General features: G+C 42.2%; 1 protein-coding gene across 1 annotated transcript in view; it reads left to right on the top strand.

Moving 5' to 3' along the window:
• LOC134421857 (VPS10 domain-containing receptor SorCS3-like) overlaps positions 1-26,760 on the top strand; it is a 267,518-nt gene that overhangs the window by 120,881 nt on the left and 119,877 nt on the right. The window contains exons 3-4 of the mRNA XM_063163236.1: positions 3,769-3,868; positions 23,310-23,468. Of these exons, the coding sequence (XP_063019306.1) occupies positions 3,769-3,868; positions 23,310-23,468 (259 nt within the window). The remainder of the gene's footprint in view (positions 1-3,768; positions 3,869-23,309; positions 23,469-26,760) is intronic.

Below are 26,760 nucleotides of genomic sequence, written 5' to 3'. Positions count from 1 at the left end.
GAACATCACAGAATCAATTAGGTTGGAACCGACCTTTGAGAGCATTCAACCTGTGAGCCAACACCACTTTGCCAACTATACCATGACACCAAGTGCCATGTCCAGTCTCTTTTAGAGCACCTCCAGGGATGCTGGCTCCACCATCCCCCTAGCTAGTCTGTTCCAGTGTATAATCGGCCTTTCTGTGAAGAGATTCCTCCTAATGTCAGCCTGAACTTCCCATGACACAGCATGAGGCCATGTCCTCTTTTGCTTGGGAGAAGAGGCTGACCCCCAGCTCACTACATCCTCCTTTCAGGCACTTGTAGAGAGTGATAAGGTCTCCCCTGAGTCTCCTTTTCTCCAGGATGAAGAGCCCCAGCTCCCTCAGCCACTCCTCCCAGGGCTTGTGCTCCAGACCCTTCCCCAGCTCCTCTGCCCTTCTCTGGACTCACTCCAGCACCTCAGTGACTTTCTTGAGTGAGAGGCCCAGAACTGGGCACAGCACTCGAGGTGTGGCCTCACCAGTGCTGAGGTCAGGGGAAGAACCACTGTAACATTCCTAGTCCTGTATTGAAAGAGTTTCTGTGCTACCAGCACTGTATTGAGGAGCATTTCATGAAAGCCTTGTTAAATACAGTTTAACGTGTGTGTGGTTAGAAGCAATATGCAAATATCAACTGAGACTGAAGGCAGAAACAATTTACCAAGATGATGAGATTCCAGGGATGGCTTCAGTGGAGTGGATCCCTCCTTCAGGTAGGGAGGATCAGTTTGCCATTAAAGGCCTAAAGAAAGTTAAAGCTGGATTTTTGGGTGTGACTCATGGATACCATGTTTTATATCGCCGAGTCTTTTGTCATTTTGACGTAACCACAACATTTCCTCCCCTCCACTACTTTAGTAATGTGCTTGGAAGGGGATCAAATAGTGACCAGAGGAATGGGAGAGAATATGCTATCCAGTCTGCTTGTATTGTCAAACAACTGTAAGGATGTATGGCTAGTTAATTCGGAATTAGAAGTAATTAGTAAAGGAGAAGGGTTCATGTTAAGATTAAGCGTCGACTCAAAACTTTTCTGTTCCACCTGTGGGTCACATCTCTTTAAATGTTCAGGCTTGGGTAACTAAAATTAGTGATTAGTGGACAACTTTTTTTTTTTTTTTTTAATGCTTGTTTTCTAATTAGGCAATTTAGTGGTTGAGTTGCGCCCTACACTATATGATTGCAGAAGCTGAAATGCCTAATTGTAGATGCCTGCTTTTGAAAAAATAATCCATTACCTATGCAAGCTTTCAGCTTCTTCATCTCTAGAATAGAGATAGTATTTCCCAGTATGGCTTTTGGGACTTTGTTAGTTTGAATGGATTGGCACAAGACACAAGCTTTAGATTTTTTGGCCAGAAAAAGTGCTATGGAAATACAGTATATTATTGTGATATCCTTTGAGATGTTTCTGTGAAGCCAGTGGAGACTGACAGGATAATAAAGAAAGCCTCAGAGAAGCTAACGAAATAATGATCCTACTTCCTTTCTACTCTTCTTTGAAAGGGCAAATGCAATGAGTGAAAATGGTTTAATGAGAAAGAGTCATTAGGGCACCCAGCCTGCATCTTCAGAAGTGTGAAAGCATTTTGGGAGATCTTAAAATTACTCAGAGAACAAACGCAAAGTAGCTCTGTCAGAATATTAAACTGTTATTTGTGCTCTCTTTTAATGCTGATTGAAACCAGTGATCTCTTTCACTGCCTGGTGGCTGGTACATGTGTAGTCACAAAAGTGGCTTGTTCATTGCTGCAGTGCTGTTGGAAGGGTAAGATCAAGGAATTACCTCTGCTTGCCCTCTGTCTGTTATCCTCTGCTTAGAGCTTACTGTTTCCTGAGGATTCCTGACCTGTTGAATTTGCATTTATAGGAGGCCTCATGTACTGGAATTAATTGTCCTGGATTATTCAGTTTCATTAATTAGGCTGCTTCAGTTTTGAGATTGGCTGGAGAGGGAAGGCTGCTATTATTTGTTTGTTTGTTTGTTTGTTTGATATTGATACCCAGTGAGACAAGAGCTTCAGATACTTTGGGTGGGAAAATTCTATGAAAATACAGTACATCATTGTCATATTCTTTGGGGTATCTGTGTGAAGCCCAGCAGGTGATACTACTGTGCATTAGTACACAGGAGTGGTCAGTGCAAATGGAGCTAGTATTAGCTCTATCTTTAAATTAAAGTGTTAACCAAAACTTGAAGCACCTGAGCACTTGAGACTTGAAGCACCTTGGCTGGTGACTATTCAACACATTTAAGGAAAGAATGACTTTGCAAGGTATTTAGAAATTGTCCTTGAAGGATGCACTGAAGGAAATGTGTTGCAGCCACATCAGTAACAAAGGAAGATTTTGACTTCATGATTCCTACTACTTGGAAGCCTGAAACCAGCTGTATGGTTTTGGTCGCTCATGTGTCACCCTGGTGTCACTCTGGGCTCCACCAGCAGCAAGGAAAGCAGCAGAGCTGGGTGCAGGCTCTGGCATGGTTCAGTTTCTCCAGTTCATTGTGATGCCAGAAGTGGCTTGGGCCATTTCTCTGCCAGACAGAAAAGGAGCAGAGGATTGGTCTCAAGCAGAACCATAAAGCTGCAAATTCTAGAGGCTTGTTGAACTTACAAAAACAAATTACTGGGAAAGGCACAGAATTGCTTCATGTCCTCTAATCATCTCTCCAGTAAAAAGCATTATTAGAGAGGAGGGCAGGGTCCATGGATTCTCATCCTAATAAAATTGTAGACATGTCCAGGTAGGTTTTTATGAGGACCTTTCCTTGTCCATCTGCTGGGGGCTGTTTGCTCTGCCCCTATGACAGAAGCTGGATTGGGCTGGGAGCCAGGCTCTCCCCACATGGGGTGGGAGGGCTTTTCCAGCAGGGTCTGACACCCCTCTCTCTCCTAAAGTCAGCTTGTGCTGAGCACTCTTCAGGTGTGGGATCCTGTACAATGCAGCTGTTGGGTTGTTCTGGTAGGAAAGATTTTGTTTGTTAGGAAAACAAAGTATGAAAACAGTATAGAAGGAAGCAGGGCAGTGAGGTTTCAAGCATGCCCACAAATGAGGAGGAGGACACCACAGAAAACCCTCTGTGACGAAGCAGCCCTTTTCCCCAGTCACGAATGGGTAATGCCACCCCCAGATCATCTGCTCCTCTGGGTGGGATTTACTGGTGTAGGGGCCTGAATCTGTCTCTGTAACTCAGAAAAATTAAATGCCTGGCACAAAGTAGGATGGGGGTGACTGAGGACTCAAGATGCCAGTTTAGGCACATTTTTATCTAGACATGAGTTCAGCTGTTACAATTCTGATCCACATTTGGATCCTCATTTTCAAGTCAAAAATCAACCTACCTAAAAAAACCCTGTTGTTGTTGGGTTTAATTTGGATTCTTATGTTGGATTTGTCTGAAGAGAGAATTTGTACTAAGGGTGCTGCTGATATCAGTGTCCTTTTATGTGTAGATACCATTTGCAGTCCCACACTGGCACATGAGGGCAGAGCCTACCCCCAAAGTCCACCTGCATGGAAGCACCACAGCTCCCCAAATATGTACAATTAATGAATGCAGAGACAGACACTGCCCCTAAGGACTCTTCTTTTCTGCTGACCACCCTTAATGAACCATAAAATCTTGTGTTTTAAGCATAATAATGCTCAAACTGTAACTTGGAGCATCTGTGCACACAGTCATTCCCTTCCTCTGAGCTCTAATAACCACATAAACTCTTTTTGTCTCCTCTTTTCTCCAGGTCAACAGACTATGGCACTACCTATGAAAAGCTAAATGACAAAGTAGGCCTGAAGACTGTGCTGAGCTACCTATATGTCAGTCCCACTAACAAGAGGAAGGTAAGGGAGAGCCATTGCACTGGTAGCTATAGAAACAAAATGACAGCATTCTGAGAGGAATTATGATCCTGAAGTGAACTCTGTTGGTAATTCACAAGTGCTTGAATTTGCTGTCTAAGTTGCACTGGTGCAATTCCATGGAATCCCACAGAACTCATCCTGCTTTACTTGTGATAGTGATGAAGGACTTAATTCCCTTCTGAATTTGCTGGAGAAGTAAAAAGATTGCTTTTATTTGCTTCTGACTGTTATAACTTTAAAGAGCTCACTCAAATATTTCTGGGTTTCTTGCTTACAGCAGCTTTGGCTATTACGCATCTCCCTGCCTTATATCTCATTATTAGAAATACTGAGTAAGAGGCATTTATTTCTGCATTTGACTCTTTTTTCCCCACATTGGGAGGTAAAGATGTAAATGACATTTTCTTTGGTTGCATCATGTAGGGGGGCTGAAAGCAGAATATGCCTGTGAGAGTGGGTGGAAACCCTACAATTTGATTTGGTTGTGTAGGAGAGAAGATGAGGTCACAGCTTTCCAACCCCCTGCTCACTCTTCCCACGTGATGCAATTAGGGCTGCAGCTGGCTCACACAAGCACAGCCCAGGAACTGCTGCTCAGTGCCTTTTTGCTTTAAAATTATTGCCTGTGTTGATTCAGGGGAGCTAGTGGGACAAAGATGCTTTCAGCTACCCACAGAAATCAGTGTGGGAGGGCTGCAGCACGAAGCTAATTGCTGACAGTGAAGTGGTGCTTGGCCAGTGTAGGGGCCCAGTGCAGCATGTTTGGCTTGATCACTTCCAAACTGGCCATATCCTGTCTCCATCAAAAGATTTCCAAACTAGTAACTCGCTCCTGGTACTGTTCTTATTATGACTGTTGTGTTTTCCATCACTGGTCAGTCTACAGATGTTTTGGGACTGATATTTGTTTCAGTGTATGCAACCATAGGGCAGACATAGCTCTGGTTACTAAGTCTGTTTGTAAGTACAGGGAGGAGGAAGAATGCAGTGGCCACAGTTTGGCTTATGTTTTTCCTGATGCAGGAGCTGAGCTGTTATGACAACTACCTTGACTTTTTTTTTTTTCCCCTGAGCAAAACAGATTAAAATGTTTTGTAGTGATTTTTCCTGACCTTTACATGCATCCTATATCCAATATGGGGGGCACTGAAGAGTTAATTCTTTTTCATACTGTTTCCAAAGCAACTCTGCCCACCCAAAAGCACAGGCAATATGCTCAGTTACAAATCCTACGTCACTGGTGTAAAGACTCCCTCACAAATCAGAGTACAAGGATATATTATTATCTTCCAGCAATTTCTCAGGCTACTGAGCTTTACAGATTAGCAGTCTTTTTTTTTTTTTAATTAAAACCACCTACATTTCATCATATAGTGGCATACAGGCCTATCTTTACCTGCTGTTTACTTATTTGAGATTAGAAATTTATAAAAATTTTTTTGGTTTTCTGTCTCTAGGAAATGATTTTTGAGCCTATCTGTGCCCTTCTTATCCCTTCTGAAAAATCTTTTGAAACGTAGAGACAAGCTATAAGGAAAACTCAAAGGAAACCAGCTGTCAGTGCTGGCTGCTGTGGGAACAACTTGCTTCCATTCTTTCTACCTCTTCTAAATATATAAGCACTGTTTCTGTGCATGCTTAAACAGCTGGTCTGTCTGAACTCTGCTTTGTTAACCATCAAAGCAGTTCCAGACATTCATGTAGCGCTTGAGAAATGTCTGAACAAGGTGTCACTGGACCAGAACATCTGAAATTTGTAAAATGCAGCTTTGGGTTTATTGTCCACTCACTCCTCTTACAGATTCTTGAGGTTATGCACTGCAAACAATGCACTAGGATTGTAGTCTTCTCCTGTAGTCTCTCTGGGTGAATATTATTCCTGTGGCATGGGCAGTGTGACGGTGTTCACAGCAGTCCGAGGATGAGGGAAGAGACGAGGATCTGGCTCCATGTTTCAGAAGGCTTGATTTATTATTTTATGATATATATTATATTAAAACTATACTTAAAGAATAGAAGAAAGGATTTCATCAGAAGGCTAGCTAAGAATAGAAAAAGGAATGGAATGAGACCAATCACAGATTCACCTGTTGCATTCCACAGCAGCAGATAAGCATTGTTTACATTTTGTTCCTGAGGCCTCTCTGCTTCTCAGGAGGAAAAATACTAAGGAAAGGATTTTTCAGAAAAGATGTCTGTGACAGGGGAGTAAGCAGAATGGTTTTGCTGAGCTCCTGAGGACAGCTGCCAATACTGAATCAGAAAGCAATAGGTGGGTCCTAGCAGAAAGAGCCCAGGTCCCTTGTGGTTCACCTCCAGCAGCAGAAGTGCTGCCTTGTTGAGCATGATGCAGGGATCTCTTGTGAGCTGCAGGAGAGGTCTTTGCTTGAGGCAGTGAGTGGCAGGGAGGGACCAGCACTAACTCACATGCAAGGAGCCAGTGTCACTCATGAGCCATGCAGACCTCTCCAGGCAAGGTCTGCAGGGGTCCAGTTCCTCTCCAGGAAAGGTCTGCAGGTGTCCAGCACCTCTCCAGGCAAGGTGTTTCTCTTGAGGCACTCCCTCCCAGGCACTGGCTGGAGCCTGCCTGCCTGGTAGCTCCTGTGGATTTCTGATGGGTTTGCACATTGCTGCTGGCCCTGTCTGCTCATTAGCTCTCAGAGGATTAGCGCTTACTTGGAGGAGGAGAAAAGCTTTCCATACATTCGTTCCTAATTGATTTACTAGTGAGAAGGATAATTACTGCTCAGCTACCCTGCAGAACTACAGTGGGAATTACCTGTCAGATTTCTTTGAAGACCCAAAATGCCTCTTTTCAGCTGTTAAATAGGAATTGTGTTCAGCCAAATGCCAGTTATATAAACATCATTTACCTGAATTGTGGCATAACCTTGGGCTCAATTATGAGGCACAGGGACTTAAAAGCTGGCATTTTGCTTTCTTCTTTTAAAAGAAAAGGCTTTTGTTTCTGATTTATTTTTTGAAAAGCTTTGGTGGGAATATTTTAATTTTTTTTTGGCAACCTGTGTTTTATTTCTTGGAGGTCAGATTTAGTCTGTAGCTGTTTCTGTCTTTTACATATCTGGGTGACATCCACCCCATCCTCCTCATGCACAGAGTTAACCAAGGCAGAGAGCAAAGACTGAGCAGAATTGGCTTTGGCTGTGGTGCAGATCTGGCTCCCAGAGCTCCTGCCTGCTCCAGGTGCTCGCCAACCTGCTGATGGCTGCTCTTGGAGCTGGGATGGGGTGTGTCCATTTCCTAGAAATCACAGAAGGTGGTTCACTGGGAAAATGCACTTTGCCCTTGTGCAATTTGACATTTGCAGCTATATTAAATCAATATAACACCATGCACATACCAAAGGAAGCTGCTGGGAATTCTTTTTCCCATCTGTGATACCTGAGAGGTGTCCTTCCAAGTGGTCAGGGCCAGCTTGGTGATCTGACACCACCTTGGGTGCTGACATAAGGGAGCTGCCACACATTCTGCAGCCCACTGAGAATGTGCAGACTCTGGCTGCATGGCAGCCAAAACACTCCCTGCAGTGAGCCAGGACTGCTTCATTTTCCCTGGAGCTGTCACACTGCTAGTTCCCTTTCCCTAAGCAGTAACAAGTTCAGGGTTTCACAAGGCTTTGCAAGTGTATGGAAAGGCTCTGCTGCTGGGAGCTGAAGCTGCCAGACTTGGATCTGCTCTCCTGCAGGTGGCTGGGCTGTTTCTCCTCTCACTTTCACAACAGGCACTTGTGTTTGGATCAGGAAAACCTGCATTGAGCTCTCCTTATTGCTGTCAAATTCCAGGTGATCTTTGCCCTCAGAAAGTCAGACAGCTCTGAAGTCTTGGGGACTGACTTTCTGAGAGTTCCTGTTTTGGGCTCTGGTGAGGAGCCAAGTGCCTGCAGCGTTGACACTTCCAAACCCATGAAGGTGCTCCAGTGGGCAGAGTGTATTCCAGGGCACATCTTCCCCTTGAGTGCACCTGCCCACCCAGCTGTTGGCCTGAGAGAAAGACCTCATGTGAAGCATCTGCTTTGTCAGGTTGCCAAACAGCTTGCAACAAGCAGGTAACTTGTGGTAAACTTCAGAAGGGAGAAATTTTCATATTTGTTTAGCAGTACCCTTTCCTTACAGATGAATGTGATTTAAAAAAGCAGATGTTTGAGTGCTCTGAAAAGCTGAAATTAGCAAAATGCTTAGCTTTGGCTTTTCTACCCCGTAGCCTGTTTTTCTTTGGGGATATGACAAAAAGCTGCTTACTCTCTGCTGGGCTGAGATCTCAGTTCCCTGCTGACCTTTAATTTAAAGCTCTGTTTTGGGTGTTAGTTACATTTTACTAGAGGCAGATTTTCACAGTGGTCTGGGAATTAAAAGTGTTTATTTCTTCCAAAACACTAAGGGAAAAAATCTCTCCTATTTTAGTAGAAACATTTCTCTTGACTTTTTAAATTTCCAGTTTCTTTTTATCCCAAGTCTCTTCTTTCTTTATGGTTGCTGAAGAAATTCTGTTAGAAAATTGAATAATTTCCACAAAAAGTTAAGCTTGTGATTCTTTGCTTAACTGGCTGCACTTCAAAATGTCACTGCTTGGAGCTGAAATGCTGTGATTCCATATTTTCTAGCATGAGTTGGTCTGCTGGGTAAGATCCCCTATTGTGAGAACATTTGCTTTCTTCTTGGTTGTCAATAACAGGGTTCATTTTACAATTGATGCCTCACAGAGGGATGTAAAGCCCTTCCAAAAGGGTGCAGAAAGAAGATGAGAATTGAAGTCCCATATATATCTGAAGCACTGCTCCTTTCAGGCACAGAGGTACCACTTTGAATCCCAAGGAATTGTTGAACCATAGATTTTAGGTATTACTTTTTCCTGTGAAATACTCTGTTAAGAGTGCTTATTCTTGGTGAAGATGTTGTTTAGTTGAAAATCCAGTTCTCACTAAGAAACTTTTAATCTCTACCCTTGGGAATACTGTGGAGGTGGAGATGATGGAGTTAAAAAGAATGCAAAAGAAAGAGAGGAAAAAGAAAGAGAATAACAACTCTGACAAATCAACCTCATTTTTCTGTATAGAGTTTTGCTCAGATAAGGTGTGGATAAACTGGAGGCCCTGATTGCATTTAAGATCTGAGGTGACAGTTCTGATGTCTTAGAAATACCTTCCTTCATGAATTTTCTTTGCAATTCAGTTGGCTGCAGTTGTTTTTAGCTTTTCCCCTGAGGTATTACAATCATTGTTGCAGGTGATGACTTGAAGAATTAAAAGGTCTGTAGCCTTTTATGCTGAACAGAAGCATCACCCAGGTGCAGTGAATGAAATGAGGACTCCCCTCATTTTTCCCTTATACCAGAATTGAAGTATTTTAGGTTTTATTTAAAGGTAGACCTTCCAGCTAAGCTGTTTGAACAGTAGTTGCAAACAGAATAAAGCAGGAATAAATTTATGGTGCTCAGTTGAAGAGCTTTGGGAAAATGGCTTTTCAGACTAGTTTCTTAGTTGTCACAGAACCAAAATGGAGGGGCAGCACAAATCACTGAAGCTGTAAAAGCCAAAGTCATGCTGCACCTCTCATACCTCACCATGCCTCTGAATTTGGCCTGTCAGGAGAAATGTTCAGAGGTATTTAGAGAGTAAGAATTTCTGAAAGATAAATCTAATTAGATTTGTTTGTGTCTGTGCAGTTTCTTGGGGGCTGAAGTGCAGCAACTGTTTATGAGCTGGCAGGGAGCAATACTGTGTTGCTGTTTGTGTTAATGAAGGAAGAAATTAATTGTCTGTAATACTGTAATTGCAGAGGAATGCATTTACTTGACTGGTGACTGGCTAGAATATTGGGAGTGACACCTTCCTTTACAGAAACTGGAGATCCCAAAATGAGCACAAGTCACTTTGACCTCCCCTTTATTTCTTCTTGCTCACTTGGAGAGGTCACTGGGAGCAAAATGTGTCCTGGCCTCCTGTATCTCCAAAGGGAATTCCTCAGCTATGATTGGAGCCTCAGGGCAGAACCACAATTCAAACTTATTTTTGTATTGCCTTCATTTCTTTGTTCACATGCTCCCAAAGGGAATTCTGTAGCATTTTGTTTTCTCCTTACTAATCCAACCTGTGATAGGTTGATGAGGCAGAGATTCCAGCACGTACCTGAGGCTTGCTAGCCCAACCTGAACTGAGCTGCCGTGCTTAGCCACAGCTCCCATTCATCATCTGCTGCTTTTTCCCTAGACTGCATCCCAAGCTATTGGTGAGGAACTGAGCTCTGGAATATCCTAAAGCCATTTGGGCTTTAGGAAGATGGAAAGTTTCCTTGGACCCTTTTTCCTCATTGTGCTGACACCGTGATCAAGGGTCTGTGCTGCAAACTGGCACTTGGTGATGTGATCTGAGAATGTATTTATAACTGAAAGGCAGTGGGGCAGAGTTAGAGCCACAGGGCAGGAGCGATGGAAGAAGCCCTTTAGCCACAGGGCAGGAGTGATGGAAGAAGCCCTTTCTACTGTCTTTTATCCCTAATCTTTCCCTTCAGCCTAATGGAATACAGTCACTAAACAGCTCTTGGTTTTGCCACTGCTATTAACAGGGACTAAACTACCTGACCTGCAAATGCTGCTGTAAAATTCTCTGAGCACTCCTTCTCTGTACCCACTGAGCTGTATATGATGTTCCTGTGTTTCTCAGAGCTCCAAAATCCATGTCACCCAGTCCAGGGTTGCTGTGGGCAGACAGGAAAGCTGTGAAACACAGTACCTGGCTTAGCTGAGCTCAGGTTTGCCTACTCTGGTTGTACAAATGTGGCTGTGATGGGGATAACACCTCAGTTTATCCTTCTTGTAAATACAATTCAGGGACAGTCACATTGTCTCCAGAACTGAAAATTTAAATAGAGGAATAAAATGTGAATGAAGAAGTAATATTTTTCTTCACTTACTGGTGTTGCAAAGATGATTTCCTCAAGGTCACCCACAACATCTTTGGAAGAGTGAAAGGATGTGTGACATGATGTGTTTTATTTACAAGGTGCAGTCTTGTGAGCTGTTGTACATGGGATTCTCTCTACTTGTCCAATTAATTCAGCTTGAATTTGGCACCTGAGAAAAGAGATCATTTTTGTAAATGTTTGCAGAACAGTGGCCTGCAGCTGTGTGAAAGAAATCCTGGATTACAGACTTTGTAGTATTTCAGAAAGAGGACTTTAGGAATTTCTTGTTTTGGAGTGTTTTCTGTTTTCTAGTTTGAATTCAGCAAAGTCAGAGTAAGTTCAGTAAGTTCAGGCATTTTCAGAGTAGGTTTCTCTGATCTTTCCTAAGGTATATAGTTTCCTGATGCTGGATGACTTGGTTTATTAGTGTTTTGAACATGGTTCAAGATCAATGCCTGGAAAACATGGAGATATAAAGGCACAAATACTCTTAAATATTTTTCAGTATGTCCAAGTTGGTATTTTAGTAGCTGTTTTTTTCTGTTGTGTCTTTTGTGTGTGTGTGTTTTGGTTTTCTAAAATTATTATTATGAATATATTTGGAAATTGTGCCTCCTTTGTATCTTTGTGAATCTTTGTATTCAAGATGCTCTTGTGAGAATTTTTTGCTCTCCTGCAGTCAGGGACTGTGGGGCCTGCCATGCCAGATGCCCCGTTGGAACCTGACCTGACCTGGAGGATCATGTCCCTAAAGAAAGAACAAAATCTGTTGGCTTGCAGGTTTTAACTTTACCGTTTCTGGCTTCACAGAAATCATAGAGAAAAACAGAGGTTGTGCAACATCTGTGGTCTGGGAGATGACCATTTTCCAGCACAGAAAACACAGAATTGGAACCCAAAATTATGAGAGACCCCCAGTGAAAGTTTTCCCCTTTCTTAAACAGGTGCAATGTGTTTGTTGCCCTCCAGAGAAGACTGTGCCTTGGAATTCATGAATGTGAAAACTGGGGATTCCTGGTGTTTCTTTCAGTTAGTTCTCTGAAGAAGCAAATACATTTAAAAACAAACAGAAAAAAAAATCCTCTTACCCTGAACTACACACAGTGCTCATCAGCTGTTTCTAAAATTAAATGCAATTGAGATAATTAACAAAATACTCCCATATGGCATTATTTAATGGGGCTGAAGGGAAGAGGGTTAGAAAATAGGTATAAATAGAAACTGCCATTTACAATGAAAGCCATTCTTTCAGTGTTTGTGAAGAAGTTCATATATCACAAAGCTTGAGTTAGGGTTGTCTTTGTGTACCATTACTCATCTGTATTTTGCACCTTTGTACCTCAATATTCCAAATTGCAAACAATTTTTGGAGCAAAAGGACAGTTACCAGGCAAGAGTGATAAGCTTGGCAGCACCCTGGTGCATGTCTGTGACAGGGCTGCTTTGTCTGCCTTCCTAAAATTCAGTCCCTGTCTCCTGTTGCACTCTCTGCCTGCTTCACCTTGTATTGCTCCAGTCATGGAGACTTAGGGATGTTACAAGGTCATAAAGACCAGAAATGGGGTAAAACTGCAGGGGTGCCATCCACATTCAGATGTAGAGTTCCCAGAGCTGGCTGTCAGAAGAACAGAGATGGTTTGCTCCAGTTTAGACAGGGGGTGTTAAGGACGGATCAGGAGTTACGATATCGACTGAAATAAAGCTGCAATTTTGTCACCTAGCATGAGTACTGCTTTTATGAAGTGGCAGAGTGGACCTGTGTGAGCTTTCAGGGTGCCTTGCCTTGGTTAGAGGGAGGAGAGGGTCTTTCAGGAGGCAGCACCTTGTACAGGGCTGTCTGTATTAACCACATGGCCTGTCAGCAGGGTGAACACAGCTGCAGGTTCTGGTATAGGGCAATTTTATGAGACGTTTTTTCCTTTCTCCATTCTCCTTACCACACTCTGAAACATGGCCATCTCATTTACTGCTGCAGCTCCAATAATATATTAATTTATGAAGTATGAAAAATAAGGTAGTTTTGAATTAACGAGGAGGGGTATGGTGCTTCACAGACAGCAGGATAATCAATCAATAACAGTCAGTCACTATATCCTGTTATTAAAAAGGAGGGAAAAATAATAGAATGGGTGGAGAGCAGCTCTCAGAGAAGGGGAAGGTGGGTCCTTTTGAAGACCATATAATGATCTGACCTTGATCTTTAGTGATAGGAGTTGGTTCACCAAGACTTATTTATTTCTCTTTGAGGAAAATCCTCCCCCCACCCCCTGCCAACCCCAAGCCCAATAATAATTGGCAAGATATCTTTTTATTTCATTCTTTTATGAAGTGAAGAATAGAGAAGCTCAGCATTGCTGTGTGAATTCTCATTTTAATAGCCTAGATTAGCAGAGTCTTCAGGGCACGTGGCCACAGTCTCAGTTTGTGGTGCATACACACATCTGCCTCTTACACTGTAACTGTAATGTCAGCTCTGGTGTTATCAATTCTCTGTAAAATATTTTATCTCAAGCAGTACTGGGAAACCTGGAAACACTTCTGTGACTGTTAAAATCAGTTTTCTTCAGCATGGAGCTTGGCAGGGCTAGATTTTAGAGAGTTATTTCACTGTGTTGTGGAGTGTTTGAGGCTTCTGTGTTCATTAGTGGGAGTTCATTGCACTTCACCTCTCAGTTCTAAGATGTCTTTTTTTCATTGTATACAGACAGATGTTGCTGGACTCCAAAAGTAATGACAGGGGTTTTCTAAGTGGTCCACAGATGCAGTTAGGGAAAACTCAGGCTGTTGTTTTCTTATAAATCTAGGCAATCAACTCTTAGACTAGTCCTTCTGTCTCTGAGGAGAGATTGGTTCTGCCTTTTACAGTGAGCCCTCTAATATTTTAATTCTCTGTTGCTGACAAAACAAGCTCATAATGTTCCTCCCTTGGAAGCTTCCCATGGTAGAGAACATGATCCTTAAAAATCCCTGCAAGAAAGCAGCAAAACTCCTGGAGCAGGTGTGCTCAGAGATTGAGGGGCAGTGGGGTGCACACAAGGAATGCTGTACTCAAGACCTGGAAATGCGTGGAAGAATGGAGTAAGCTTGGTAATTTTCTGATGTTTGCCTATTGAATCTAAAAACAAAGTGTCAGGGTTGTGTTGGAGATAAAACTTTTACCCCCTCTTCCAGTTCTGTTTCATCTTCCACTGCTTCTTGAGAAACGTACAGAGCTCACATATGTGCGTGAAGGGATACAGAAAGGAAAGTGCATGATTTTGCCCAGGCTCTGAAGAACCAGTGACCCTGAAGGAATAGTTGGAACAGGATGTAGCAGCCACTGGGTTCTGTCACTGGGGCAGCCACTCCCCTGCTCAGACAAGACTACTGCCATAAACCTGCAAGGACTGTTTCATGGGGAGCTAATTATTAAATATAATAGATAATGTCAAAGCCAGTGAGGTGCTGGTTGGGAATCCTCTACCTAAGTCCTGAACCTATCTGGCACCTGAATCTTTGGCACCCAAGTTAGCATGCAGAGCTTGCAGCCTCAGTGGTAGCTCAGAGCTGAGTGCTGCCATGCCATCATGTTTTGTAACTCAGGCCTCAGCCTTGCATCCAGAAATTGGATAGACCTTCTCCTGTCATCTTAGCTTCCTCCAGTGGGGGGATGTTAGGAAGAGAAGCACATTAGGGACAGTGAGGGACATGAGTAATAGATGCCAAGTAAGTAAATTGAGATAGATTATAAGCATCTGGATGTGAACAGTGATAAAGCTGACTGTTGTCTATGTTCACTCTGCAATCTGACTAAAAAAGCAGAAAAATAAAGTGGGTAAGCAAAGGAGAAGCAATGATGCATTTAAAATTGTATTCAGATTTAATGGCCTCAAGGGAGATACATAACACGATTTTTATTTTTCTATAGAGTCATGAAACACTCCACTGTCCTCAAATGAAATAGATTGCTGAATACAGGCTGCAAAAGTTTACCCCCATGAGTAACTATCCATGCACATCTTTTTGTTTTCTGTAATGGGGCAACTACTGTGAGTAAACTCATACCCACATGTAAAGTGTTCTCCCAAGTGAGACCTATAATCAGAGGAGTGTTTTTATATAAATGGTGTTCTCAGTTCCAGCAGCTGTGGAGCACACAGCCTCTCCTTACTGATAACATTATTTTCTGTAACTATTTCTGCTTACATGGGAAGTTACCATAATGGTGAAAATTACTTTGTAGTTGTATGGAGAATAGCACAACCATGCATTTACTCAAATAACATATAATTATAACAGTGAATGCTGCTTTTCCCTTTCTGTGAAGACAGTTTGGGATTAGAGCTGTTCCCTGTCATCAGAAAAAAAGCTGATGACCACAAAACAATGTGTCAGATATTGTAATAACTGGGGCTTTCCTGTCTAGAGTCCAGAAGAGTAAAAAGGCATCATGCAGAGCTATGCTATGCACAAATACCAGACTCTGGAGCAATATAATAATATAGCTCAGAAGCTTTGTATTTGTGAGGAAGCTCTGGCTGGTGCCTAAGATCTCCAGTGGGGGTTTCTTCTATTGGAAGGTTCAGACCCATTAGTAGAAGTGCTGGTCAAACTGGATGTAGAAATCCAGTGGTGACGCTTGTCACCCATTTGGCAGTTTGTGGAGCAGAACTCTGCATGAATGTGCTGTGACACAGAAAAGCCTTTGGCAGATTAGCTGGACAGCCCTGCAGTGGCCCCAGGCAGGTGGGAATACCGTGGTAGAGGACTTTGCTCCCCTGATCTGTGGGGAGCTGGAGAATGTGCAGCTGAAACAAGAATATAATGGGCTGGGGTAACCTTGGATAAAGGCTGCCTTGCTGTGACAATGAAAAGGTTTTACAGCCGAGCATGTGGCTGGCTGTTGCCAGTCAGTCACTTTTTGCCAGGTCAAGCACATGCTTTTTGGATGGCTTCCATCCCCACTGGCACCTGAAATTTAACAAGCAAATGCTTGCTGTGCCTTGTAATTAAAAGTGAAAAGTACATGTGTCCAGTGCCAAAAAGGCGAGAGAAAGAGGGGAGACATGTTGTTCTGACCTGCTCAGCAGCAAAACAAAGATAAGATGCTCTGCTTTGTTAGTTCTGTTATCATGGTTTATTTCACTCTTGTGCATGCAAATTGGATCCAGCCTGGGATTTGGCATTGTGGGCAGGTTCAGATGGCAGCCTTGGAGTATCTGTGTTCTTTTCCCAGCTCAGAGTTTTGCCTAAGTCTTACAGCCATGATAGATTTTCATTTCCCACCTGCCAGTGAGGATGGCAGAGTGGTTTTCCTTGAAGAGCTCTTACTTTATATGCAATTTAACCTTAATTTGCTCCTGATCCTCAGGGCTTCTTGCATGGTGCATCTGTGCTCTTGCACAGGTGCTGGAGGTGGTGATTAAAATGGAGTGCCCTCTCCATAGGGAAGGGATTGCGTGAGCTTGGAACTCTCTGAAGTGTTTTGTTTTGGTATTGCAATTTATGGCAGGTATGGCTGAAGTGCCAAAAGCCTCTTGCAATTTTGTACCAATATGAACAGTTAATTGAAATTTTAGTCTGGGTATAATTGGATATAAGAGACAATAGAAGGCAACAAAAGATTAACCAGGATTATTGCCTGTAAACAAGTGTGGTAGGCTGATGTGCATCTCCTCAGAGAAGGCAAGGTAGTGCTGGTACTCATTTGATGCACTCCAGCACTGCTCATTTTTGTTTCAAAAACCCTGCTGTTTTATGTTAAAGAAATTTTTTCATGTCACAATTTATTATTTTATTTCTGATAATGTTTCTCTTCTTTTATGTACCCTCTACGAAAGACAAAACATTCTGCAGAGACAATGAACCTGTGTGTCACGTGAACAACATCATGTACTCTGACCATTCTGTCTCAGTGCTGCAAAGGTGGGGAACCCATGTGTGGGTAATTGCAGATTTCATGAGGTTGCTCTCTTCTCAAACCAGTTTGGTGGATTAGAGAGCTCTCAGTTTCTGGCACAGCTGCAGCAGTCCATGGAACAGGTCCTCCAGAGGGGTTGAATCCTTACAGAAACAGCTATTGATGTCTGAAAAGTTCTCTGGCAAGCAATGTGATTCTGCAGACTAGAAGTTGTTTTGTAATTACAAAGAATTCCTGATGGGAAGGAAGTTCTGGAGGGAGGTTAGTGTGAAGTGTCTAAAATGTCTTGAGAGAGCCATTGGGTTCTTTGGTCACGGTACATATAATGCAGACCCAATGCAAAAGTCTCAGGAAACTCTTATTTCATTGCTGAGCTTCTATGAGTGTCTGAGTCATTTTTCATTATCCAATAATAAATACAGTAGTGAAAGTCACCTTTAACACTTAAAGATTGCTTGGGTTTTATGGGATTGTATTGAAGTGAGTGCCAAGGTATAAAAGCCTTATGGTTGAGGTACTTTTATAACACATGCTTCATAAACCCCTATAAAGTCAGTGCAGTGCACTTCATCCTTTAAGATTACAGCACTATGGTTCTGAGAGTTGGTGATCTGGTGCTATATTCATTAATTAGATCTGCCATTAATGTTAAATTTCGGGCAATAAGAAGTGAAGTTACAAGAAACTGAAATGGGGTAGGTCCAGACAATTTGTCTCTTATGAAAGCTCAATGCCCCTTTACTGCTTGATTGATGCCCATGGGTTATCCTTAACATGAAGGAAGTTTTTGAGGCATGTGAAGGAAGAAGGAGTCCCAGATCTGGGCTACTCTGTAACACAAAAGTTTGCAATGAGCGTTTTCCTTTTGGCACACAAAGTAAGTAATTATATAAAAGCTGTTGCCCTCTTCATGGATGTCTTTTTTTGCTTCCCAGAGAGCAGATGTCCCTCTTGTCACAGCTGCTGATCCCTGAATGATGGAGTGAATATCTTTACTTGTATGTAAATACACAGGATTTCTCTCTAGAGCAGATTTTTATCAGTGACATGTCCCATTTTTTCCTGTCTGACTAATATGTTTGGTGACTAGAAAAGGTTGCTTTCATTTCCCCCTGATTAGAGATCAACATATCTGCAGGGCAGTGAGCAGGTATTTAGCCATCTCTGAATGTCTGTGGAAGTTTGTATAAAGTTAAGGTGTGCTTTCTAGAAACCCTCTTTCTAAACTAGTGCAAATCATTCAAAGACAACTTTAGCTCAGCTGATTTATATGGGTGTTACTTTTGCTGGTAAGCAGACAGTTACTTGTGGTACCTTAGCACTTTTTAGTTTCAGAGGGAATTGGGCTGATTTAATTTAACTGAATTTTTTTTAGTTGAAATGGCATGTAGTGATGAAAGAGGGGGAAAAGGGATGAGATTTTCTTTGCAATGAGTTGCACTTGTCCTCCATGGGAATGGCAGGGAAGGGATTTAGATATACTCTGTAGACGTGTTCTAGGAGATTTGGGTTGTGATCAGACCTCTGAGGGCATCTTTTAGCTTGCAGGGCAAGTAATTGCAGTAATAATGTTGGAGAGAGAAGGAATGTGAGGGAAATGAATAATCAAGTATTTGCCAGTGAGAAATTTCAGGTGGTCAAACATGTAATCTATAATGCTTCGATGTAGAAAATTACTCTTCCCATAAGAGAGGTCCAAACTGTTCTTATTTAACTTGTGATGGACTGGTGTTTTGAAGGAAGAAAACAACTTTTGCATCTTTAAGCCTTTAAATGTCACTGAATTTTGATTTCTCAACATTTTTGAAAGGAGGAAAGGACATAAAAAATCTAAACAAAGCAAAAATCCTCCACTTTCATTGGCCTTTCAGTATAAATTGTTGAGACATTTTGGCTTTTTAAACTCAAAGCTACTGTGAAGCTTTTTGGGAAGGAGACATGGGACAATACAACCCATAAGATGTTTTAAATCAAATGAAACATTTTTCTTTTTTAGAATCTGATTTGTTTTTTCATTGATGTTGTAGATGTGGCCAGGCTTTAGGAAGGATCTGAAGTGTTTCTGAGTTGAGGGCCTAGGGGAAGGAGGCCTAAAAAACCCCAAAAAAACCTTTTCACTTTTAAGCTGAGCACATTCAATATGGAAATCCCCATGAACCTGTAAACACTAAATTTCAACTTTCTGTATTTGCAGAAGTGTTTGTGGCAAGACTGTCTTTTCAGTTGTAGGAGAGGATAATCCCGTCCTACAGAGTAAATTCTAAGGAACTGGGTTTCTTTTGAAGCTGTGGAGGCTTGCATGGTTTGTAGGTGTCCTGTTGATTTGTTTATTTTTTTAACTGCTTTGTTTATGTTTTTTTAAGAATAGCCTTTTACATACGTGAATGTGACAAGGACCTCTGAAAAGAACAGTGTATGAAAAGTGCATTAAAGTGGAGCGTCAGGGGCAGTACACAAAAGTTTAATGTTGTCTATCTATTTCTCAGAACAAAAGACATTTATTTGAACCTGTCTTCTTTATTCATTTGACAACTCTCTGGTGTTTCTTTGCTAATGTAGCTCAGTGGTACTATTGCTACAGATTATTGCACCTATAAAACTGGTCTGTGCTGATTTAGGGAGATGCGCTTCGGTAATTTACAGTGAAAATTTATGTTCGTTGAGAAAAATAAAAGGCTTCATTGAAAGCTAATATTAATAAAAATGCCACTTATGTGGCATGTTGTTTTGGGGTTTTTTTGGTCCAGTGGCTGTTTTTTAACTAATTCAGCTGCGTACAAAACACATTCCATTGTGATTTCTGTGCTCATGTGTATCCCCGTGCCTGTCTGGGCATGTTGTAGCATTGTGCCTGTGAGAGGTGTGCTGCCCCATTACTGCACAGTTCTGTATCCCACATCATGGCTCTCTTTGTGCTGGGCTACAGAAAAAGAGAAACGTGGCACCATCTTAACTCATCCACCTGCCCATAACCCATATGAAAGCAGTACCATGGAAGGTGTGTGCATTAACCCAGGAACCTACCTGGTATTTTGATCTGGCTAGTGGGAACTCATGTTCCCAGTTACAAATCTTACCCCCCTAGTTTTTATTATATTAGCCCCATCAGAGGGCATGACTTTTTTAGAGGATTTGTGCTGCAATATGGTGCCACTTTCCTTCCTACCTACTTCTGCATTTGAGCTCCTTTAAGGGTCTTACACACTCTCCAACAAATCTGAGTGACTCTTAACTACTGCTGTGGTTTCTGTACCAAACACAATACGGCAGGCACAGGTATAACATGCATCATGCCCTCCTTGTTCTTCTGCCTGCAGCTTGTGCTGTTTATTCCCTGGGGTGAATCCCCTTGAAGTGCTCAGAGCTGGATATGTTTCCTGCTCATGTCCTGAAGATCTCAGTCCATATAGCGTAGGTAATGTTCTTGCCAGGTGATCTCTCCATACCATCATTCCCTGTGTTGTCTCACTGGTGTCTGGTCTTCTGCCCACCTGGAGTTCATTCAGAACAGCTCTGTTTGTGTCCTCACTGTCCCCAAAGCTCCTGCTTTAAAGGAGATGCACCATGTCCCAGACAGCTCTCTTCCTCTGCATCCATTCCTAAGGAACTCTCTGAATTTTAGTCTGATTTTCAGCCTGTTTTGTTTGTCTGGTGCTTGCCATTCATTGTTCACTGGATTTTGAAGGTCAGGAAAAGTACGTTTTCAAGGATATACCCTTGGCAGTAACCAGTCCTGCCTGCCTTTCCCCTCTCCACCTAAACTAGAGAAAAAAGCAACATTTTGTACATGGATGTATATATAGCTAATCTAGAATGTAGAAAGACCAAATGTAATTTTCATTTAAATAAAAGCTGCCATTTAATTTAATATTATAGAAAATGATTAGATCTTAAACCCTTATAAATTACATTTGACAACTCTCTGGTTCTCCTTTGCTATTCCTTATGGCAATTATAAATGGCAACACAGGATGCTGGCAGAAATGCTCATTCTGACTGGAGTTTGTTTATTGTCTCTTAATGAAAAGTGATTAATCTAAATCACTAGTGGGGTAGATGCTTCCTCCTGGTCCCATAATGAGAAGGCTGAAAGTTCCCTCCCCCTATAGCTTCCGGAAGAAAAAGTAGAAACAATAAAAAAAGAAAAGCTAGAGTCTGTCACTTTTCTTTCTCTGTGTGTCATGTAACAAACCTGTGCCAGTCTGAGCTGCATGACTGGTGCTGAGCTTTTGTTTTTCACTCTGATTGAGCCTCCTGCCTTTCCATCCTGCTCTGTGTAGGACCAGCCTTTCCTGGGAGGATGGATGGCAGCAGAGATGTTGGGTGTTCATTTCTCCATTTGAAGAGTGGAGAGTGGATGTGGAAACTGGGTGAAGGCACAGGGCATGATTTATGTGATGTCATCTCCAGATGTGACTGTTGTTAGGTTCTTCCACCTTTCCTAGCTTGGTGGTTTTATTATCTGATCTTGTAACCAGTGTTACACATCCAGAAGAACAAATTGGCCAGATTTGTCAACCATCTGGTGGAAATACTGCCTTTGTTGTCTCATATGACCATTTCTTGCACTATCCACTGAAGTGCTGCAGATCATGTATGAAAGGGCAGAGAGGATGTTTTTGTGTGTGTACCACTTCAGGTCCATGCAGTCTTGTGCTCCTTAATTGAGGATAGAACTCCAGCAGTAACCTTTTAATACACAGCATTATTAACTATGTAATCCTCTATTACATCAGGTGGAAAATTTTTTTTTATTTTTTTTATTTTTTAGTTTTTATTCCTGAAGTATCCTTTATTTTAAATATAAGATCTCTCTGGATTGTCTTCTTAAACGGCCAGGCCTACATCCTTTTGCCATTCCATATAAGCAAGTGATTTTTACTAAACTATGTTATAGTTCTCTGGCATAGGCAATATGCTTTAGGTGAACAGAAGTATAAAATGTCTTTGCAGTCTAATTCAAAAGTGATAGAAAATAATATCTTCAAATAGTTGTGAAATTGTTATTGTTTGGGACATAATGAAATTGATATTTTGATCAGATTAGAAAGAATGTATGTACCAAAACATCCTTTAGAGTGGAGATCTTGGAGGTCTCTTCTCAGGCTAATTCCCAGGAAATCATTTGCGTGTGGGGAACACTTCTCGTTCCCCAGACAGGGCACCAGAGCACAATGCAAGTGCACTTCTTCAGGATTTATCTTGTGGCTTCCTGTGGGAATGGCTAGGGATTGATTTTGGGGCTGGTAAGTGATGGATGTGGGGGATGTTGAAGGTGCTTTGACATCAAGCTGGATTCATACAGTTGGCTTCACTCTGGGAAAACTTTCACTTCTAGTTCAGCTTTTCATTCCTTAATGGAAAGGATCAGAAGCCATTTACGTTGTAGTCCCTTTCCCTTGGTGACTTCATGGAGCTAATGAAGTACTTAAGATTAAACAAGCACTGAAATTTTTTGCTTGATGAAGGCCTAACATACCAAGGGTTTTACCATTCCTTGAAACTGATTTTTGCTGTCAAAATTAATGTATTTCCCTATTATAGTCTTGAAGTTTGAGCTCTGTGAAGGTGGATAAGAGAAGTCAATGTGGACAAAACCCAAAACTGCGGTGGATGTCAGCTAGCTGATCATTCTGCAGTGAGGTAGAAAAGGCCATTCCTAGATCTGTTTTCTTGCTGAAAGACAGTTTCTATATTTGATTCAGCTGCTGTATCAACAACCTGCTGTGTTTAGAACAGCTCTAATTTATTTCCCACTGTTTGCCTTTATTTTATGATACTGGTATTTGCTTTAATGTGAAGTCATTTTCTCCAGATGTTAATAAGATGGTATTAATGTTTCCACAACATTTTTCCTGCTAACGTTTATGTAGAGCTTGCCATCTGATAGTGTGGAATCAACCCATTTTAAAATATTGATAATAATTTTCTAATTAAAATTAGAGACTCAGAAGTGTTTTCCTCCCTATAAAAATTGAGGTCGTGCACTTTCCTGTGCTTGGGGAAAATTATGTTTTCACTGACTGAATGAATGTCTCTTACTGTACAAATTGGGAGTGTGATATATGAAATGGTGTCAGTGTTTGCCCATGTGCATGTGAACTATACCCAGCTGCCAGCAGCTGATCCAGGAAGGCATTCTGTGTTTCCATGGAGGTGATGCTCTCATTCATAGCACTGCAAGCTGCCAGGTAATGAGCCTTAAATCTCAGGAATGCTCTGTTGCTTACTTTTGGAGAGAGAATTCCACATGGGGTGAGAGAAGTGGTAGACAGATATGGTCCAGGAAAGCCTGGTGTTGCTGCCTGAAGTTCCTATATGCAAGCAAAATCAACGTTGATACATAAAATTTTTCTTTCTTACTGATCTTTCTGAATTTATCTGGATAAAATGAAAAAAAAAAAATGAATCAAATCAGCAAATGAGTTGCCAAAGGAAATGAAACTGAAATAATAAAAACCCATTCTAATTCTATGGGATGTTATACTCTTGAGTGATGTTCTGAATACATCTGATAGGAGTCAGTGCTGTGTGACCTCACTCTTAAATTATGTCCACTTTCACTTTTTCATTAACACTTTCCCTCCATTTTTCTATTTAGATCATGCTTCTTAGTGATCCAGAAGTTGAGAGCAGCATCCTCATCAGCTCTGATGAAGGAGCTACTTATCAGAAGTACCGTTTGAACTTCTATATCCAGAGCTTGCTCTTCCACCCCAAGCAGGAGGAGTGGATCTTGGCCTACAGTCTGGATCAAAAGGTAAGCAATTGATTTAATGTTTCGATGATTTTGAGCCAGGAGTTGAAGGGGATATTGTCTAGAACTGCTCCCTCTCAGAGATGATGAAGAATTTATAGTGTGCTTTGCTGTTCTCACTTTGCAGGTTTAAATGTGCTCAAAAGCCATGCAGTGACTCCAAAGCCAGTTTGCTAAAAGCAGCTGAGTATTAGAGTGATCATGATGGGTGTGGAAACTTCAGTATTGGTGATACTATGAAAGATGAAAAGAATTAGAGATTTGACATGACACATGGAGCTGCTCTAAAAATCTATTGATTGGTAGGCGCTGATTTCTGTGCTGTCCCTGAGGATGGAGCACTCAGGCTGAGCTGGCTGTTGAGCCTTGAGGGGTGCTCATTCTGCTTGCAAACTGGAGGTCAGGGAGCAGCAACAGATGACAAACTCCTCTGTGCCACTTTTAAGCCTCTTTGCAATGCCTTCTGTGAGTGAGAAATCTCCAGTCTGTTACTTTGTCCTTAGCAGGTTTGCTCTCAAACAGATGAGTGCTATGTGAAAGGTGCTGAGCAGAGCAGGTGCAGTGTGGTAGCAAACTGCTGTGGTGAGGAGATGTGTGCTTCAGGTCTGGAGCAGCAGTCTCCACTACACCCCAAAGCTGAGACATAGATGGTTAAGTTACAAATTCTACAAAGTTTTAAACTTGCCAAGCTTTTATCTTTCCCTTCTTATGTTTCTGTCATCCCAAGACTCTGAAAAGCAAAAACATGCTGAATAACCACTAAGTTTTCCTCATTGTGGTGGGCTGACCCTGGCTAGGTGCCAGGTGTCCATCAAGGCCACTTGGTCACTCCCCTCCTCAGCTGGACAGGGGCAGAAAATATAATCAAAGGTCTGTGGGTTCAAATAAAGGCAGGGAGAGCTCACTCAGCAATTACCATCCTGGGAAAATCACATTCAGCTGGGGAAATTAATTGAATTTATTACTTATCAATACTCTACTATACTTTATCCCTTTATACCCTACTCTATCAAATAAGAATAATGAGAAGTAAAAACTAAATCTTAAAGTACCTTTCTACCACTCCCTTCTTCCTGGGCTCAACTTTTCTCACAATTTTCTCTTTTTTCTGCATCCCAGCAGCAGAGTGGGACAGGACATGGGGGCTGTGGTCAATTCATCACATGTTGTCTCTGGCTCTTCTTCCTCCTCAGGGGAGAACTCCTCACACCCTTTCCCTGCTCCAGCATGGTGCCCCTCCCACAGGAGGAGCTCTCCACAAACCTTTCCAATGTGAGTCCTTTCCACAGGCTGCAGTTCTTCATGAATTGCCCCACTGTGGATCTTTTCATAGGATGAAGGCTTCAGAAACAGATTATTGCAATATGGGTCTCCTGTGGGCTCACCTTCACCTGTCCTTCCATGGGTCAAGGGGTGAGCCTGCCTCACCATGGCTTTCACTGTGAGCTGCAGGGCAATCCCTGCTCCAGCACCTGGGACACTCCTCCCCTCCTTTTTCACTGACCTTGGTGTTTGCAGTGCTTTTTCTCTCATATATTCTCACTCCTCTCTGGCTGAAGCTTTCAGAATTTGTTTCTGTGTAGCTGAATTTGTTTCTTCCCCTCACTTCATGACTAAGTTATCTCAGAGGTGCTACCACTGTCACTGATGGGTGTGACCTGGGCCAGCAGCGGGTCCATCTCAGAGCTGGCTGGTGTTTGCTTTCTTGGACAGCTTCTTGCAGCTTTCCATGGAAGCAACCCCTGTAGCCCCCTCCCTGCTATGAAAACCTTTCCACACAAACCAAACACATGTGTTAACCTGTCAGATGTGAGGGTGTGTTCTGGGTGGGATTTTCAATTTCTGCAGTTATTCTGGAAGATTTTTAAACTAGTCAGTCTCACATCCTAGCTGTAGGAACAATATAGCTAAAATGCTGTGCCTCTCTATTTGAGAATTTCCTTTGGAAGGCTAGTGCAAGATTTTACCAAACCAGTTACTGAGAATATAATCAAATAATTTCCTATTGCTCTGCTTCCCACTTGCTAAAAGAATGCTGTGGCAGGCACCAGGTGTTTTGCTGCTGTGCTGCTAATGATTCTTGAGTGACATTTGCAAGAACAAAGCTATTGTAAACACACTCCTTTAATAGTATCAAGTCTTTACTGTATGAAGGGGTTAGTCAAATGTCAAACATTTTTCTGCAATCAGAGGATCAGTGTAACAGGGATTTTGAAAGAGGCTGGAAAGACCAATCTATTTATTTGATGTCACAAAATGTCTTGATGCTGCTTTTAAACTGGAGGTAATAATTTGCATGATCCTGGTGTTTATATAGACAGGCTTGGAAGAAACAGGCATCTGATGAGGTAGTCATGTATGTGAGAAGCCAGATGACACATCCTGAGCATGCCTTGGCAAAGAGATCCATCTGCAGTGAGTGCTGAGCATCTGCTGTTGGGATGAAGCACTGTATTTCTATTTGCAGAGCTTTGTAATCTTTTTGTGATGTTAGTCATTGGAGGGAGAAATAAAAATACAAGGGAGGCACATGATTGACTGTGAGCTGCTACTAATGCTCCCCATATCCAGTGCAGCAATAGCAGGCCAGGAGCATTTTTGCTTCTGCTCTTTCGAACAAATACATCTGTGTGCACACCTCAGCTGCTGTCTTCTGCCCAGGAAAAAGACAAGAAAAATGAACTGAACTAGAAACACCCTGAATCTGCTTCCATTTCATCCTAGAAACCGAATAAAATTGTTCAAAGTGTAAGAGCAAAGATGAGTTGGTCTGTGGCTTGTTGGTCAAGTGGAAATGGAGCAAAGCCAAGTTCAGGCTTTTCCTTTATGTCTGCCTTTGCATTCAAGGCCACTCATGCTTTCCTTCACTGGTCAGAAGGATGGCCTGAAGTGCTGGTTCAATGTGGGTCCTAGAATGGAGCCATGGAGCAGTGCTTTTCCCAGCTGAAATGTTTGCTTAAAACGACTGAGGTATAGATTGTGCTGAGCCATGTCTTGGGTTAGTAAGAGCTGTGAAAGAGCTGTCACTGTGAGTCAGGATCACCAGCTTCACTGCAGTCGTGGCTGATGCTGAGGTAATGGGCAGTGCTCGTGGAGTGTGACAGCAGTGCCATGGGAAATCCCCAGCTGGAGTCTCTGAGAGGTCAGTGTGATGCATTCCTGCAGGTCTGGCAACAGCGGCACTGCCACAGTCAACTGGGAACCAGAGGTCAGCCCTGTCCTTTTCTCAGGTTAGGCCAATGCAAGAATAAAGAGGCTTTTAGGATTTAAGTCCCATATACTTGAGAATATTCAT

Source organism: Melospiza melodia, chromosome 9 (assembly GCF_035770615.1).
Source record: "Melospiza melodia melodia isolate bMelMel2 chromosome 9, bMelMel2.pri, whole genome shotgun sequence".
Lineage (NCBI taxonomy): Eukaryota > Metazoa > Chordata > Aves > Passeriformes > Passerellidae > Melospiza > Melospiza melodia.
This window is presented reverse-complemented; position numbering and strand designations above follow the sequence as displayed.